This window comes from Drosophila albomicans, chromosome 2R (assembly GCF_009650485.2).
Source record: "Drosophila albomicans strain 15112-1751.03 chromosome 2R, ASM965048v2, whole genome shotgun sequence".
Lineage (NCBI taxonomy): Eukaryota > Metazoa > Arthropoda > Insecta > Diptera > Drosophilidae > Drosophila > Drosophila albomicans.
Genome location: NC_047631.2, coordinates 29,431,369 through 29,450,335, shown reverse-complemented (window position 1 = coordinate 29,450,335; position 18,967 = coordinate 29,431,369). Strand labels below are relative to the sequence as shown.

Genomic DNA, 18,967 nt, shown 5'->3' with positions numbered 1-18,967 from the left:
ATCGCATGTCGAAAGCATCGCTAAACTGCGATGAATCGATACAATGCATATCAACAATCCCCACTTCCTTGCCGAAGGACAACAGAGATAGTCGGCAGACACATACAATTTTTTTTGCATTTTAATTTCGGTTTAAAATTGCATTATTCCCAAACTTTCAACGCCACATTGAGTGCACAGCGCGAACCGTTATTGTTTTAAAGATGCTGTGGTGGCGCCACATTAAATAGATGCAGATGCCGCTGCAACAGCAAATTGCCATAGCCGAAAAATGAACAATTTGGTGAGTCGTCTGCTCCGATTGGTGGGTGGGTGGTGATTGGGTGTGTATAGGTGTGCTTGCCTGTATACATGTATACGAATGTGTGAACGCGCGCCGTTGTCTGTGTGAGACTGTCTCTATGTTTATATATGTGTGTACACTTTTTAATATGATTGCAGGAGCACGTTAAACATTTCTATCCCGACAACTACAAATTGGATCTGTCCGAGACAATGAAGGCGGCGCTGTCAAAGGGACCCGTAAACGGGGGCGTTGGAGTGGGCGTGGTCAATACCGTCGTCGGCAGCGGTAACAGCAGCAGCAGCAATCTGTCCAATTCGATGGGAGCTCCACAACACAGTGATATGCTGCAACAACAGCAGTCACAACAATCCAACGCTGGCGTTGGCTATGTAACCGAGAAGCTCTACATGCTGCTGCAGCTGTACTTGCAGAACAAAGGCTGGAATCCCAGCGCTGAGCTGCTGCAATGCTTCAGCGATCTTAAGGATAATGCAATGTTGCCAAGTGCAGCATATTTGCAGTGAGTAAAGTGCTTCCAATTGAAAAATACACAATTGACATCTATTTTTTAGGGTGCTTGCCAATCGCTTGACTTTGGACTCACAGGGTAGATTAATTCTGCGTGACAATGGCAAGATTGTTTTACCCTTTGAGCACTTTGCCAATGCCGTCATGCTGAAGCACATGTCTGGCCCACATGGACTCCACTTAAGCGTGGATGCCACGGTGCGAGCAGTGATCGAATCCTATACCATTGGACGCGATCAATTTGGAATGGAGAAGGAGTTCATCATAGAGGTTGTGCAATCGTGTCCGAGTCCAGCGTGTCGCTATTACAAGAATCACATGGGCATCTCGCCCATGCCTTTTATGGAGCAGCAATATCCTGGCGTCAATACGCCCGACTTCTTGCAACGGCTCTCGCATTTGCCTCCCAGTGCAGCAGCTGGAAGTGCTGCTGCAGCTGCTGCTGTGGGCGCTGCAGCCGGTGGTAATGCGGGAGGCAGCGGAGTCTCTAGTTCGAGCAATAGCGCAGCCGCTGTTGAAATTGATCTGTCGAAATCGAGTGGCACCAAAGTGCCGCCACAATTGCAGCACTTGAGTAAGCAGCAACAGAGCAGCATTCAATCGCAGCTATCGCAAATAAGTGCAGCTGCAGCAGCAGCACATCATCAACAGCAGCAGCAGCAACAACAGCAGCAGCAACAACAGCAGCAGCAGCAACAACAGCAGCAACAACAACAGCAGCAGCAACAAGCACAGGCTCAAGCCAAACATCAACAACAACTAACGGCCGCATTGATACAACAACAAAATCGGGTACTCGCCCAGCAGAGTCTGGAAAAGCTCAATAATCTGAGCGCCCTGGAGAAGCAGCGTGTGTTTGCTCAGCTCGATCCCAAGCATTTTGATCCCATGGCCGTGGCGGCCGCAGCAGCCAACTTGCAGATCCAAGGCATGATGCAGTCACAAGCGGTGGCTGCAGCTGTGGCCGCCAATCAACAACAACAGCAGCAACCAACGCCTTTGGCTGCCAATGCGCCCTCGACAGCGGTTAGTGCCAATGCACAGGTTCATCATGGTCATCACTCGTTGCCGCCGCCCTCACAGTCGCCACACTCTTCATCATCAACGTCCTCGCACTCCTCAATGGATCAACTCACGCACAAAAACATCACAGAGTCGTTACGGTAAGTTTTGAATATACTATTATTTAAAAACCTGGTTAAAACATTCTTTTCTACAGCTCCAATCTGGATTCGATTGAATCGAACAAGGATCTCTTGGCGTTGCACAATGGCGCCTGGGCCAGTCACGATGCCAATCGTTTGGATCACATGGGCGTCGGTCAGGACAAGATTGTGCGTATCTTTTCGGAGCTAATGCGCAATATGTCGCGCATGAAGACCTACATAAGACCATCGATGTGTAAGCCCTACGGCAAGCAGAGTGAAAGTCTGCAGAAGAGTAAGTGGGACTGTCCTTGCCTTTTAAGTATATTTTAGCTGACATTTTTTTACAGCTCTCATGGACACCATACAAATAGTGCAGACACTGCGTAATTGCTTGCCAGCACCCCATATTCCTGTGTCGTCCTGGAAGAGTGAAAGCGAGGGAACTGTTGGTGTCGGTGTCGTCGGTGTAAGTGGCGTTGGCGTTCCACCTGGCATGGCATTAAATGCGCTCGGTTTGCAGTCGGGTCGCGTGGACAATTTGCACTAATTAAGAGCAGCTCAAATTGTATCACATGGATGTTGCTTTGGGTAATGTTTAAACAACATAATCAATATCCTACGATTCCGGAACATCAATACAGTATTTAACATAGAATAGAGTGTGTATCATCTTCATAGGCTTGGCTCATGGTTTTTCATTAACTAATTATGTGCCATGTTCAACACAAGACTTGATTTCATTTCAATATTTGACTGATTTTTACAAATCAATGACATTAGCTGCAAGTTGTGCTTCAGTAAATCAAGCAAAGTTGAAGAATAGCCTTGTTTTTTGAGCGCTTATTACAGCTGTTGTCATTGAGCGATTAGATTTATTCGCTTAAACCCGGCTAGAATCTAAGATTAAGCTACAGTCCCCAACTTGCAATCCTATCGAAGCGCAGTTATAAGCAATTTCCTTATTCTATTTTATTTGATTTTTTTGTGATTGTGATTTCATTTTTGATTTTGGCATATACAAAATTAACCAAACGCATATTAATTCAATTGGCAAAAAGTCTGTGATATTTAAATTATGTTTAAATAATATCGAAATTTAATTAATTTATACTTATACTCATTATGTGTGCCCTTTGTTGTGTAAACTGCAATTTACTTTGTGCAATATTACAAAGTGTCTAACTAACTCTTAACCACTTTTGTGCAATTCGAAAACTTTTCACTCATATCAAACCGCATAGATTATAAACTATATTACATATTAAGCATATTTCGCATACAACACAATTTAATTAAGATATTGTGCTACATTATTATGTCATGGGTTGTCGTAGATCGTCATTTTAATTAAATTTGACGAACAATGCTGAGTGGAGTTGTACTAATTTATAAGCAGCAAATGGGTTGTAATTCGACTATGCATACTTACAATACACAAAACACATTTCGTACGCATAAGCTTATATTATATTTTATTCCATGCTCATACATTGAAATAACCGATTCTTAGAAAGCATACAGTATTAATCAGAAATAAAGACACATACAAACCATAAATATTTCTGTAGCTCAATGTATAATTTAAAAAAAAGAATATCATATTGCATAATATCGCTTAATGTTCCCCTTTCCAATTCGGTCAAATAAATAATTTTATTCTATCTTTAAACCACTTTTTTAAATTACGCGGTTTTTTGAAAAGTTGGCAACGCTACCGACATTTTAAAATATAGAGGCAAGTTGGCAACGTCATGCAAGGCACTGTTGATATTGTTGAAACACCAATGTTTTTTGATTTAACTTTTTTTTAATAATATAAAACCAAATAGATTATATTCTGTAAAATTTTTGCAATAACTAAAATTATATATTATTATGAAATCCAGCTTACATATTGGAATTGTAAAACCGAAAGCTCAAACTTTAGCATATTTGAAAATTTCCTTTGAAAACGACTGTAAGTTAAGTCGAAATTTGATAACATCAACTTTATTTTAAAGCTTGTACTAGATTATTAAAAAATTACATACAATAAATTTAAGCAGTTGCGCCTAAACTCAAAATTTCCTGAAAACGCATATCTAAATAAAGTGTAACCGTGATAGTAATTGTAGTTGCGGTATATTTCGGTATATTTACCAAAGTGTAATGGTATATTTTGTAATTCAACTTGCGGTCACGTTAAGCACTGCGTTTTCGTTGATAATTTTTTTAAATTAAGTTTCAACGTATTTATTTAGTAATTTATTGGTTTAAAATAGTTGCAAAGTGCCCAGCAAGAATTCTGCAACGTTTTGCTTTAAATTTTACATATTTGCGTGCGCTCGTTTTGTGTGAAAATGTGAAAAACATTGCCGATGGTAATGGTAATTGGAGAACGTTTTTTCTATTATTTTATCTCTCCTCTTCCGCTTCGTTTTGTGTGATGCTACGCTCTTTGTGCTCCCTCCTACTCCCTTCGACTACTCAAATGCTCTTCGCTTATTGTATTGTGTATGCGTGAAAATAAGAATAAAACAAGTGCTTAATTAAAAATGATCTACTGCAATTATATGCGACGGCATTAAAAAACAAAAAGAGATATAAAGTCGTGAAGTTTTCAACAACATAAAAAAATGATAGCAGACGCTCCCCCAATATATACGGTGCCGAGCTGGCATATTTTGTTACGCGACGCCGTTAAATCGTGCGGCAATCGGCGGCCGCGTACTCTCTCAGTGTGCGCAAGGAATTTTACAACAACAAAAACAATACTATGTTGTTTTGTCGCCGCGCTTACAGCGCGTACCAACAATAAAAATGTGCAATAAATACCAACAAAGTTCAACTCGAAATTAGTGAGGTCTGCTTAGTGATAAAAACAACAACAATAAATAAAACAACAAATTTCGCTGTGAGTTTCGCAGCATCTCAAAACATATGGCAATATATATGTACATCAATGTATGTATGTATGTTGTATATATGATCGAAGTCCAATGGGACGTGTTGATAACCATATTTGTGTGATTATGCGTAGATTTTCGTTTTATTTTTAATTGCAAAGTTTTTGCCGGCTGCTTCCCTTTATCAATACAACTGTTGCACGCGACAGTTTTATTTTGCAAGTGTTTTATGTCGATTCTTCCATAACCTAGGACACATTTTGGCAAGTGGCATCGCTTTGTGTTGTTTTAGCACACATTTAAAGCAACCATGCATATAAATTCAAAACCGTACGCTAAAATTAAAAATTAAACAAAATGGCAGTTGGTGGAGCACGCAGCAGCAGCAAGCAACGTTCTTTGGGTGTGAGCGCCGGACACTCGCTCTGAGAGCGAGCGCAAAGGCAATGAGAGAGACAGACAGACAGTGAGAAAGAGAGCAGAGTGAACGAGTGAAGTAGCGAGTGTTGCTGCTCGTGCCTTAAGTTAACGTGGAAAGTGTTTGTCTGTGTAGGTGTGCTAGTGCCAGCGAGTGTGTGTGTGTGTGTAACTGAGTGTGGAGTAAGAAAGATGGAGCACAAAATATAAAAACAAAATGCAAGCGTATAAAAACACGAAGCAAAGAAAAAGGCAAAAAACAAATGTTTCAATATTTTAATTGAATTTTTCCCCCACACCATTTAAATTTAGTGTTTTCCCCCAATTGCAGTAAAAACTAAACTGCGATAAATGTGTGTGTGTGTGGAGAAAAAAGAATAAAATAAAATAGCAAAGCAAAGAGTAATAGAAATAATAAAAAATTGAAGTGAATCGCCCATAATAAAATCAGCATAACTAATGTACGGCGTAAAAATGTTGCAGCTACTGCTGGAAAGGCTGCAAAAATGAACGATGAGCGCAACGGTAACGGCAATAAGAGCAATAACAACAGCAACAACAGTAGCAGCAGTCACAACAACAGTTCAACAAGCATCGCCAGCAATAGCAGTTCAACAGGCATTGACCACAACAGTTCGACAAGCATTGCCAACAGTTCAACTATCATCAACAACAACAACAACGAGCGACTAATTGCAGAGGCGGCTGCAAAGATTCTACTTAAAAATGGCATAAACGGCGCAAATGCTGCTGCAGCAGCCGCCACATTGTTAACAGCAGCAGCTGCTGCCACATTTCAACTGCCTGCCGCACCAGCAGAACTGAAGCCACCGCTACCATCAACAGCAGCAACACCATCAACAATATCCCCAACTTCATCAACATCCTCAACGTCAGCAACATCCAATGGCACCACGCCCACATTATCACAAACATCAACAACAAAAAGTTCCAGTCACCACACAATGGCAACAGCCTCGGCTACGTTGCTCGCTGCCGCTGCTGCTGCTGCCACAAGCGCAGCTCCAAAGCCGCACATTGATGTTATGGCAGGCGTCTTGGATTATAGCGCATTAAATGGACCAAATGTTGTTGCTGCTGTAAAGAGCCAGAACAACAAATTTGGCGGCAACGGCAGCAGCTTTGATATGGGCAGGCATCCGATATCAATGCATAACAGCAACAACCACAGCAATCACAGCAACAACAACAACAGCAGCAGCAGTCTAGGCGGCTGTGGCGGTCGACTACAGTTTTTTAAAGGTAAGCAGCATAAATTTACATTGCAGTTTTGTATTAATTTATGCTTATTTGATTGATAGATGGCAAATTTATATTGGAACTGGCACGCGCTAAGGAAGGAGACAAAGCCGGTTGGGTGTCTGTGCCACGCAAGGCATTTCGTACGCCCTCGGCAGCCACATCGGCCACAGTGACGCCCACGTCTGCGGTGACAACAACGTATCCAAAGAACGAGAATTCCACATCGCTAAGCTGTAAGTTAGCTGCTTCCCATTTAAATATACATATATATTACAACCATTTCCTTCTTTGTAGTTTCGGATGACAACAGCTCCATTCAGTCATCACCCTGGCAGCGGGATCAGCCCTGGAAGCAGACAAGGCCACGTCGTGGCATCTCCAAAGAACTTTCGCTATACTATCAGCGTCCCCGGCACAATGTTCTCAATCAACGCGCACGACAGGCGGCTCTACGCAAACGACGTCGTCCTTACGAGGTCAGCGTTGGCAGCGAGGATTCGCAGAGCATATTCGAACGCATTCACTTGCAAGAGAATGGCGATGAAACCTTAAAGGCTATCGAAGAAGTGGATGCCACAAAAACAACAACGGAACAACAGTCAGCAGATGAGATTAAACCTACTGTTAAGAGCGAAGTGGAGTTAAGCGAGATCAAAACAGAGCCGGAATCGATGGAAGTGAAGACGGAACACGATGACTGCAAAGCTGACGTTGTGGTGGATGTAAAAGCTGAAGCTATGGTCGAGAAAATGAACACAAGCGAGGATGAAGACGGCATGCACATCAGTGTGGACGATGCGACACCTGAAGCCACAGAAGCATCGACATCTAGCTTAGCGAACGGCAATGCAGCAAGTGAACTGAATGGCGGAGGCGATGCAAAGGTGCTGCACACCAAGTGTGAAGCGGATGATGATGCAAGGACAGCAACAAAAGTTAAGACGACGGCGACTACAGATATAAGACTTAAAAAGCATAAACCCAGAGCCAAGCTCAATAGCATCATACAGAAACTAATTGATGGCGTGCCTGCGCGCCTCGAACAATTGTCAAAGACATCAGCAACACTGGCGAATGCAGCGGCAACAACAGCGACAACGACATCAGCAGGGTCGTCATCATCAGCATCATCAATATCAACCACAACTGAACGTAGCAGCGGTGGCGGAGCCATCGGTAGTCTAAGTCACTCTTTGGCGCATAAGGTAGACAATTTATCCTATTTAATTGCTTTGCATTTCAACTAAAATTTCATTTTACACTATTATAAAGGTCTCGCCACCATCGTCTGCAACAGCCACGAGTCGTTTGGTTGAATACCATTTACAGCATGTGTCGCCGCGCAAACGCATACTGCGTGAATTCGAAAAGGTTTCGCTGGAGGACAACAATGGCTGCATCAATAATGGCAGCGTTGGTGGCAGCAGCGGCGGAGGCAGTGGAAGCGGCGTTGGTGGCAAAAGAAGTCGTGCCAAAGGTGGCAGCAGCAATACATCATCAAGTAGCTGCAGTGGCATTGTTGCTAACAAATCGACAGTGCCGATGAATCTAGCACCACCCCAGGCCAAAACGCTACCCAACATCACGCCCACAGTAACGACAGCAGTTGCAGCAGCGGCGGCATCAACGGCGACATCGCAACCAACACGACTGAACAGCTCCTACAGCATACACTCGCTGCTGGGCAGCAGCAGCAGCAGCTCTAATTCCAATAAGAAGTCGCACGATCAGCCGGCAACAATCATCAGTAATGTGCATCATCATCATTCACATTCTCATCCTCAACATCCGCATTCCCTTTCGCATCCACATCATTCGCTCTATGCCAATCCAACAAACTATCCGCATCCACATTCACGTGCTGCGCTGCTCAACTCGCCCAAGTCACCGGAAATGAGCGGCAGCAACGGTGGTAAATCGCCATCGCATGCAGCAAGCAAAAAGCAGAGATCACCACCATATGCTGCTGCTGGTTCCCCATCACTGCCCATCGACTATGGACGACGCACGCCACCGGACAGCTATAAGCTAGCTCAGGCACAGGCGGCGCATGCGCAACAGCTTCAGCATCATTCCTTCTATGCGCCCTACATTCCACAGACCAGCAGCAGCAGCTCCAGCGGCACGCGTGCCGATCTGTTGTCGCCGCCACGCTCTACGAGCGCCTCGCCACGTGAACCAGCGGTCGGCAACACGACTACACCACACCGAACCGTGCCCAAAAAGACTGCATCGATACGACGCGAGTTTGCCTCACCCACGGCCAGCAATTGCAGCACGGCAACCAGCAACAGCTGCCCCTCGCCAGGCGAGCGCAGCACATCATCGCCGGAAAGACGACAGCAACAGCAGCAGCAGCAGCAGCAACAACATCTTCAATTGCAGCGTGGCTCGCCAAGCGCAGCTGCCGCTGCTGCTGCAGCCGCGGCTGCAGCTGGTTCGCCTTTGCATTATTATATGTATCCACCAGCGCCGCAACTGAATGGCAGCGGCGGTGCAGCGAGTCCAAATGCCACACCCACAACAAGCAGCGTAGCTGTGGCAGCTGCTGCTGCAGCGGCTGCGGCAGCCGCATACATTCCATCGGTAGTCTCGCCATCGCTCTACCATCCATATATAACGACGCTTGCCGCTATGCGGCATCCACTGTGGATGCATCATTATCAGGCGGGTGGAGCATTGTTGCCACCGCCGCCGCCGCCACATCCGCATGCGCAACCGAGTAGCGCGGCTGGAGCGCGACTATCGCCACAATCGCCGTATCATCATCCATTTGGTGGCTACAATGGCGTAGTTAGTCCGGCCAGTGTGGCGGCAGCGGCTGCTTATGGTCAGGCGGCGGCATCGGCATCGCCGTCGTCTTCGAATCCACATTTAGGACATCCGCATCATAGTACGCCGCCTACACATTTGGCCGAGCATCGAACGCACACGCCAAAACTGACTGATACATCATCATGTACTGACCAAATGTCGTCTGCAGCATCGTCGTCGTCGTCGTCCAGTCATCGCACCACAATCGTCTCCAGTTCACCGGCCAGCTCCAGTGCGTCCGTAACGTCTGCAGGTGCAGCGCTCGGCAGCGGCGGCTCCTCAGTACAATCCGCAATGTTTCAAAATAGTAGTCTAAGGAATGAACTAAGTTCAGGTATGTAAAATGTTTATATCAAACGAATTTGCGATTGATTGATTAATTCATTCACTTTCTTGCAGACTTACCACTGAATCTGTCAAAACACTGAGATCCCCAGCTCTATACCTATGTTGCTTCAGTGTTTGGGCATCCCTCGAGTTAAGTACATTTATCGCACTAGTAGCGCTTAAGACGACATTCAAACCCCCACACTACATACATAATTAGTGGATAAGTTAGATGCTATTTTTAGTTTGTAACTCAATTGTTTTGCATTAAGCTACCTAGGGTTTTTTTTTATTTTAAGTCCGACAATACAAGCTGATGACTACGACACTATATATTACATAATAACAAAACTTCAAAATGTTTTTTTAAAAAACCCGTTCCAAAACTATTTATGCAATCAGCTAAGCGTATAAAAAATAACCAACAAAACCGTTTTTTGGCTAACTTACGAGTAAAATTTTAATATATATATTTTTTTAATTCCCATAGGATGCACGTCTTAAAGAATCTCAAAAAATATTCAAAGTCGGTTTTTCAATACTTGGTTGAGAAAATACTTTGAACTCTGAACCGCTTATTGAAAAGTCGCCACTAAGATTTTTTTTATCAAAAACATTTCCTTGAAACAGACTGAACTTAAATTTTTTAGACAAAAATAAAATTGAAACAAAAAAAATATAACATAGACCACTGCATCTTACTTTTTATATGTATGTGCGTGTATGTAAAAAATATTTTGACAAAGAAAAACGAAAAAAAAAACAAACAAAAAATAAAATACAAAAAGAAAGGAAAAACATACAAAAAATACAAATCAGATTTTTATAGAATGCGTGTGCCTTTGAACATGAAAATAAAACTAGGGATTTAAAGATGGAGAGAAATGTACTACGAAACTTGAACTACTTACAAAAATTCAGAATTAACTATAAATAGAACTGTTATTCTAAAATGCATACATAAAAGTATACTTTTAAAGAAGAGGTCCAAAACTACAGATTGCAAATTGCAATAAAATTGACACTCGATTTTGTATTATGTCACAGTCATACGTGCAATTTAGATAACGATAAAGAACAGAATAAAAACTTTATTTTCATAATCTCAATTTATTGTAATTTCTAACGAATTTATTGCAAAATTATCAAATATTGCAATACTTTCATAGAAATTTCTATAAGAAAGTTCAAAAATAATAATTGCTAACAAAATTAATGAAAATGTTGCAAAATATTTAATAATTATTGTGCAACATTTTTGTGTAAATTATTTAAATTCGAAAACTGTGATTGAAGTTTTTAAGCTTAACTCAGAACTGACTAAAAACACAGTCTTGAGTCAATCTTAAACTTTTCAATTAATTATAAACAAATTAAGATTCCAGTATGCCTTTGCATAATGCGAAAGTTGTCAATTTTGCCAACACTAAACTAAAAAATTGCAAAAATGTACAAAAATGCTACGTCTACATATACAGAAAAGAAATATTTACAAGAAACACAGACCTAAATTTCGTACAACTGAAACTAAGTAATACAAATTAAATAAAACAAAAAAATATATATTCCTAAAAGTAAAAAAAGACAAAATATTTCTCATATTTTCTAAATTATTTATATAATTCAAATGACTATTTATATGTTATGCTATAAGTAAAAATAGTTGTAATTTTTGTAAATACAGTATTTTTACACCGACAACAATGTATCAACATCAGCAACAAAAGAGTAAAAAAAGAAACGTGGAGAAAACATAACCCATATATATTAAATATAAACTATTTTTTTAAATGGATATTAACTTGAAATACTGAGTTATATACAATAATAAAATCAAAACGATTCCATAACCGAATTTTACAATTTGTAAAATAACTACTTTAAAGGGAACTGCAAAACTAAATCAATTTTCCATTCATTTAATACAAACCAGTACTGTGTACAACATTTTTGTTTTATAAAATTGTAGTGTTTTTTATTCCAACATCCATTTGTTTATATGTTTAACGCTGGCAATGTTTTTTTTTTCGAAAGTGTACTGTGTGCATTTATGACGCTGTTTTGCTGAAAGGTTTCAAACACTAAAAGCGCGAATCTAATTGAAAAGTTCGCGATAGGGTTATATAGTATTTAAATATATGAATAAATATATATATATATATATATTAAATACAGCGTCGTCTATGGACAATAGATGAGATGAGTGTAAAGTAAACTGAAAACAAAACTAGTTTTAAACAAATAATATATTTTATATACATAAACAGAAACTGAATTATTGATGTCAAATAAAAATTTATACTAAATGAACTTGTAAAATTTTGTTTTTTTTTAAGATCATTTAATCTCCGGTAAGGTAATATTTGCTAAGTATATCAACAGATCCCACCCCATCCAACAATCACGATATACCAAAAATAAGAGAGTCTATCGTAGAAGCACAATTTGTTTATTTCTATTTGTATGTTTCGATTACAGTATACATCAGTCATATATGTCGAAGGTATGCATACCTTTATAAATTACCCGGCGAATTGTTTTTTTTTTTATTTTTGTATTTATTTTTTACTCGATTTTCATTGTTTGTATGTAGTTATGTAGTTTCATTTAATTGCTTATATCATTCACTCATGTGTAATGAAATACGGTATAAGATAATGTATATATCAGCCAGTTATTAACGAAGATATCGTTACATGATATATCTGCTTGTCGTATGTAGTTCCATTTAATAGCTAATATCATCTAGTCATGTATGATGATATACAATGCTACACGATAAACATAATATTACAAAAACCATAAAACACAAAAGATGCTTATTTTTTCATAGTTGCTTACATGCGATTTAGCCAGAAAATTACATAATCCGAGTACCGAAAATAACAGCACAATTATCACTTTGCTACAGATAAAGTGGCCTCAATCAGTTGACAATTGTCTCTTAAATAAATCAATGACACCAATTCGACAGTGGGATTTACACAATAATGAATATGGGAATATACAAAATTGTGCGACAAAAATGGAAAAATAGTTATTTCCCAAATAATAATATTACACCTTTTTATTAAACTTTTTTGTACAAGAAATCAAGTATCAACTGAACGAGGAGATGAAAACTGTAATTTGGTTGTATCGTAGTGTGTAATAGGCAATTCAACTTATAATATGTGTAAAAGATTAATTACTTAAATTAAATATATATAATAATAGGATTCATTCAATTACAATTTGTAGAGGTGAGTGTGTGTGCAAGTGGGGATGATTTGTTTGTTTTTAAAGTAAGCAACAAATCAAAATAGGGATACGATTTGCTTGTTTGTCTTCAATCTAAGCAACAAAATAACAAATCAAAATGGGAAAGTGTTTTGTTTGTTTGTTTTCAATGTAAGCAACAAAAGAACCAAACTAAATTAGGAAAAAACATTTGTACAACTTTTCTAGCAAATGAACATTACGAAAAACAAATGTACATACAAGAACACAACATGAAAAAAATATTGGAGCACTTTTTTGTGAAGGGGACGACTGTGACTTTTCGGCTGGTTATATCTATGCATATGTAATAGTATAAGTGGGTGTGCTTGCATGTGTGTGTGTGTGGGGGGGGTTGTGTGAGTATCTTGACCTAACTTAGTGAACACATAGTTTTGAACTCGGTTGTATGTATTATATAAAAAATTGTACTACGCCTCGTCCGGAAAAAACGGAAACACAGAAATTGTAGACAGAAAGGTAACAGTATCTGCGGATTATATATGGGAGTCTGTGTATGTGTGTGTGTATGGATTTATCTCGCATTTAATTGTATGTTGTTGTTGCTTATTTAGTAGTCTTTCACTGTTTGTTGTTCTTAGAGAAATTGTGCGACGCCCAATTTAGTGAAGTCTTCCATGAATTGGCCAACGCTTCGCTGAATTTCGCCTGGAAATGTTCGCGCGCCTCGTCCTCCGTGTAGTCCAGCACCTGTTGAATTGATCCGTATATTAATAATATAATACAAACACATCAATGTTTTAACATACCAAAGTCTCACGTAAATAGTTCAGATCCTTTTTGGAGGACAATTCCGGCAATCCCGTTGAAATCATCATTGAGAACAACGATAAGATAAGGCAACCGTGTTTGCGTAAAGTTAAAAATGCCTGCAGAAAATATTTACGTCATTAAACTTTCTGATAGATTGGAATTAAAATATGAGTCCAACTTACGCGCTCGCACAATTTCTGAAAGTAACAAAACTCTTTGGCTTCTCGATCGATGCAGCCTTTGTTAATAACATAGACGAAATCGTGGGTTAGCACAAAGGGAACGCGCTCGCGGCGCACACCAAACTTCTCCTTAAAATGTCCAAGAATGTGGCCAAAATCGATATGGAAGAGCTATTAAAAGATTCAAGATTTAAAGTTAATTGAGTTCATTAAACGGTAATAAAAATCGTTGCTCACCTGTCCATTGCGTTTGACCATTATATTGTCAGAATGTCGATCGGCCACGCCCAGCACGTAGGTGGCAACACAATAGCCAGCACAGCTGAGCGTAAACTCCTTGATGGCCTTGTTCAGTTTCTCGGGCGCCTTGTTGTGCTCCTTCAGCCAGCTGTAAAGCGAGCCCTTCTTGAAGGGCGACGTCGCCGAGAACATGCCCTTCTCCTTTTGTATATTGGCAATTGTCTCCGCATAGCGTACGACCTCAATCATGCCCAATCTCTGCTCCATGCTAATGCAGTTGTAAATGCTCATGCGCAAGTCCATGCTGCAAACACGAAAAATATATTTCAATTTCTAATAATAATTAAGAATTCGTCTTTTCGTTACCCTTCGCGCTTCCACAGCTGATCCATTACGCGCAGCATTTGAAGAGTCAACATATCCTGTCGAAGATCGTCACCATTTTTAAAGATAATATACACATCGCTTGCCGTCTGATCCACGTTTTCAAAAACGACCAGCAGTGGTCTCATTTTGCTGTCCATCACCTTGCACTTATCGGGTGTAACACGACTGCATCTAAAGCTCGGATTCAAGGGGTTTTTAATGTTCTGGAAGACACCGTTGTTGTGCTCATTATGCAAGAACTTTTGCAGTTGCGTCCGCACTTTCTCTTTGCTTCCCTTTTTGGCTAACACCGAGCCCATCTTCAGTTTATCCAGCACTTCGAGCTGTTTGCGCAGTGGCTTCACATGTTGCTTGCAACCCTTAAGATAAGCTTCCAACAGTAAACCGAAGCGCGTTTGCATGCAAGGTGTTTGCATTTCGGAACGCAGATGCCAAAAGAAATAATGTCCAATGCGCTGATTGCGCAAGGCTCGCTCCAATAGGAATATGACCAGGTCGTTTTCTAGATAGGATTCGTGTTTAATGGCCTGCACTAGCTGCAACAGATACAGCAATAGCTCCTCGTCCCTAGATACATCAGAGATAAAAGCATAATTAGTAATGCGATAACTAAATCATTGAGTGCAATAAGCATATTTTTAAATTAAAAGAAGCAGTTAGTGTAGAGTATATAATAAATTAAAGCATAATCAATAATGAAGTAGATAATAAATGTATGCAGTTAACAATTAACTATAATAGACCTCTTCGGGTCTTGCAAGCAACTTACTTTAGCAAACTCAGACATTTGATGGCGAATCGACGCACTGCTGGATCGGGATAAGCGTAGTCGAGGAGCTCAAGTGAACGTTCGATGGAAATTAAGGGCCACAGCTTGAGAAGATACCAAATATCGGCCACATTATCGCGTTCCTTCCAGTAGACGCAGTGTAGCAGCACCGACAGCTCCTCGGGACACTCGCGCAAGAAGTCATTTCTGTCCAACAAAAGTTTATTATTTTATTGTTGATTGTATTAAAGAGACAGAGAACAACTTACCTGCGCTCCCACATGGCATTGCGATCCTGGTCGAACATCTCGTCAATCTTGTCCTTGCCCTTGTAGTTGTCCAACAGCTCACGCAAACTCTGATGCGGCTGCTCCGGCTCCAACATTTGGAGTTGTTGACGATCGCGTCGGGCACGCGCACGATCGGCGGCATATTGCAGCACCTCATCCTCACTGGGATAGCAGATTTGTTCGCTGCCGCTACCATGATGGAATGTGAGATGCACCACAGCGCAACCGTCTTTGCGGGGATTGGACTCAACGGTGCCCAGAGGATGCAGTACCTCATCCAATTGGATATCATCGGCATAAGTCCAAGTGTACAGCGTATGTCTACCATGATGCAATTGATTCTTGAAATCAAAGAGTGTGGTGTTCACCCATGCCAAGGGATTATTATTGTAGGAGATGTCCTTAAGGGTGCTGCTGTTATTCGATGATTTCTTCGAGCGCGACATCTTCGTCACCTCGTAGATGACAATGCACAGCCGTGTCATGCGCGGCAACATGCTCATCTGCATATCAAAATCCAGCACATGCTCAAAATGAAAATCAGGTGAATTTCCTGAGCTGGGTGCATCGATGCTGCAATGTTTGCACAACTTCAGCTCGCCATGATAGAGTCCAACACGTACGCCAACTTTAAAGGCGCGCACCCGATCAAAATTCACATTGGTGATGCCGTGCAGCGTCAATGAGAAATTGCGTTTCTCCAAATCCCACAATGTGGTCGGCGTTTTCGTTAACGCCACCGTTGGTTGGCGTTCCGGTTTCGGGGGTCGTTTAAGCGCCAAACTTTGATCGTTGTAATGATTGATGTAGGACTCGAGACGCATAACCGAACGCAACACAGCGTTGGGCACGGCGGCATCCGAGAGCGTCTCTTGGATGTAGAGGAACTGTATCAGCGGATGATCTCCGAACAGATACTCATCGCGACCGCTCACCTTGAGTATGTAGTCGGTGGCGCGATCATTCATCTTCATTTGCGATCGATTCATCTTCTGCAGCGTATTCTCAATCAGCTGCAGCGGCGTATCATGCTCCAGCACTGACAGCGTAAATGTGCTCTGATCATTCTCATTCTTCACTACAATCAGAAACGCCGACGTAGGATGTCGTTGACGGATCAACTCCGGCATTGCTGTGGAGTTGGCCAAACGCAGAGGATGCTCGTAGAGCAAACGCTGTTGCCACGTGTACTTGGAACGTTCCAGCTTGATGTCATCGCAGATTTCCGTAATTTTGCTTCGAAAATGATCCACTTCTGGGGTGCCTTGTGTGCTCTGATGATCATACGACTTGCCAATGATATCGCTGACCATTTTGGTCAGCTCATAGTCGCTAGAGAAGCTGGTGGTATCAGTCCGTTCCCCGAGGCTCAAGATACCAAAATAGGGCTGAACTTCGTTCAAGCGTTTCGTTTCATCCGTATAAGGTTCAATATTATAGTGTGCAATGCCATAGAGCAAATAATCGCAGGGTTCCTTAATCAAATAACCCATTGAGCGAGTCTTCGCCTGTGCCACCATCTCTGCTTTGACCTCGCGTATGGTGGCCGTCGAATTGACTGACAAATGCATGACCAGGCCATTGGGTATGAGGCAGGTGAGCACCACAATATCCGGAGGATCGTTTTTCCACAGATATATTGAGAACATGGTTTGGCCAATGTGTGTTGGCTGCTGTTGGGGAGGCATGGTGCAGGACGCCAGCTTGATCGTTTGATTGATAAGAATGCGTCCGAGTTGTGTGTTTAGCTTATAAAACTAACAAAAAATGTTCACTATACAAGTGAGTGTGTGTTTGTTTGTGTGTGTAGAAGTGCTCTTCTTTGTCTCCCGTTTCCCAATCTTCCGTTTTACTTTTATTTGTTGTCTTTTAATCGTTGCATACAATTGCAGTAGTTTTTCATCGTTATCAGCAGATTTTTTTCTAGTTGTCGTTGTTGTTTTTGTAGCTGCATTGTTGTTATTGTGGCTGCTTTTGCAGTTATCCATTTAAATTAGCGACGCAGTGTTAGTCATGGTGATCATCTCTCTGAAATATAAATCGAAAAGGTGGCGCCGGGTTATTTTTTGAAAAACAACAAAGCAAACAAATGACGTTCGAATGGAAATTAACCGCCCACTTTCATCATAAGATGGCGACGTTTCTCAGATTACTTTCGTTGTGTATGTGTGTGTGCGCTGCATATGCATTTGTATGCGTAAGAATTCATTTCAAATGTTTGCAAACAGTTTAAATCGGTTTAAACCGAATTTAGGGGTATTTAAAATTAACACACACCAGACACACACCAGTTAAGATTAATAAACTGAAAGTAATCATTTACAGTTAATCGCCGAAAACATGAAAAGATTTCATTGACAAAACTCGTAAATTTTGAAATTATAGCTTGCCGTATGGATTAAACCTCCAAAGACAAAAAAAAAACATTGACTTTATATTTTTAGTATGAATCACACACACATTATGCCGCTGGACGAGAGCAGGCGGGGAGAGCGAAGAGATGACGGCGACTGCGACGGCGGCAATGGCGAACAAGTCAAAAAATAAAAACAAGAATGAGCTGAATACTCTGAATACCACACACATAGCGAAGTTGTCATACTCTACGTTGGTGGCGCTACCTATGGGCATTGCATAAATTAGATGCGCATTTCGTGGTAATACAATAACAATGCAATGTGAGGTATATTGGAGAATATACGCACTTAAAGCGTTGGGAGTACATGTAACAATTGCGCACTTTTGGGATAGTCGAACCCAAATGACAACACGAAGCAATGAGACTCACGCGTAGAAAGGGTAAACATTACGCGGCACGGCCTTTGCCACTGATGTCTCATCTCTAAGTCGCTAGGCATTGATATTTGCTATTGCACACAGGAAAAAACCAAAAGTGTTGTTTGTTTGGCAAAGGTTTGTTGCAACTGAATAATGAGTCAGTTTAGCGTTTAACACAAAACTTATAATTGGGGTTATTTCGCATTTGTTATTATTGTTGTTTTTATATCCGAGTCTGTGTCCTCCCTCCATACATATACATATGCATATATGTATATATTTTTTTTTTGGGTGTGAGCTGCGCAGGCTTGATTTATGTTACCCGTTAACCAAATTGCTATGCGAACGCTAACCTTCTGTGTCACTTTTGCACATATAACGTCATTAACACAATTATCAATAATTTTCACTTTTTTGTACAATTTTTTTAATTTTTATTTGTAGTTACATTTCTATCTTGTTTACTTGTTGAAAGAAGCAGTAGAGACGAAGAAACATCGATGGAACTATCGATGCAGCATTGATGTCTTTGCTTTGTTGCAAATATCGATTATTTTCAGTAGACATCGATGTCTCTTGTAGTCAAAGTTCTATAAATTTTGTTGAATGCATATTTCTCGT

General features: G+C 40.9%; 3 protein-coding genes and 1 long non-coding RNA gene across 9 annotated transcripts; 3 read left to right on the top strand and 1 right to left on the bottom strand.

The window, feature by feature from the left end:
- Nucleotides 1-43: 43 nt before the first annotated feature.
- LOC127566067 (homeotic protein female sterile) lies at nucleotides 44-2,509 on the top strand. Its single transcript, XM_052007570.1, has 5 exons — nucleotides 44-283; nucleotides 442-806; nucleotides 859-1,977; nucleotides 2,034-2,254; nucleotides 2,310-2,509. Exons 1-5 carry the CDS (start codon nucleotides 272-274, stop codon nucleotides 2,507-2,509), a joined length of 1,917 nt encoding a protein of 638 aa, XP_051863530.1. The 5' UTR covers nucleotides 44-271.
- LOC127566065 (protein hairless) lies at nucleotides 2,452-11,987 on the top strand. 6 transcript variants are annotated; one of them, XM_052007563.1, is made up of 6 exons: nucleotides 2,452-2,550; nucleotides 5,748-6,527; nucleotides 6,587-6,760; nucleotides 6,822-7,732; nucleotides 7,800-9,675; nucleotides 9,741-11,987. In XM_052007563.1, the coding sequence occupies exons 1-6, from the start codon at nucleotides 2,535-2,537 to the stop codon at nucleotides 9,767-9,769; spliced, it is 3,786 nt and encodes a 1,261-aa protein (XP_051863523.1). In that variant the 5' UTR covers nucleotides 2,452-2,534; the 3' UTR covers nucleotides 9,770-11,987. The 6 variants fall into 6 exon arrangements, with proteins under 6 accessions (XP_051863523.1, XP_051863526.1, XP_051863525.1 ...); XM_052007566.1 differs by lacking the exon at nucleotides 2,452-2,550 and adding an exon at nucleotides 4,132-4,322; XM_052007565.1 differs by lacking the exon at nucleotides 2,452-2,550 and adding an exon at nucleotides 4,132-4,322 and having other exon boundaries at nucleotides 5,577-6,527.
- An 868-nt stretch (nucleotides 11,988-12,855) lies between these two features.
- LOC127566066 (phosphatidylinositol 4,5-bisphosphate 3-kinase catalytic subunit delta isoform) lies at nucleotides 12,856-18,833 on the bottom strand. Its single transcript, XM_052007569.1, has 8 exons — nucleotides 18,700-18,833; nucleotides 15,548-17,596; nucleotides 15,279-15,485; nucleotides 14,489-15,076; nucleotides 14,120-14,426; nucleotides 13,883-14,053; nucleotides 13,697-13,816; nucleotides 12,856-13,637 (listed from the first exon to the last, which is right to left on the bottom strand). Exons 2-8 carry the CDS (start codon nucleotides 17,254-17,256, stop codon nucleotides 13,509-13,511), a joined length of 3,231 nt encoding a protein of 1,076 aa, XP_051863529.1. The 5' UTR covers nucleotides 17,257-17,596; nucleotides 18,700-18,833; the 3' UTR covers nucleotides 12,856-13,508.
- Nucleotides 17,584-18,866, top strand: LOC127566069 (uncharacterized). The gene is made up of 3 exons (XR_007955381.1): nucleotides 17,584-17,824; nucleotides 17,894-18,481; nucleotides 18,791-18,866. It is a non-coding gene; the product is annotated as an uncharacterized LOC127566069 (long non-coding RNA).
- The last annotated feature ends 101 nt before the right edge of the window (nucleotides 18,867-18,967 follow it).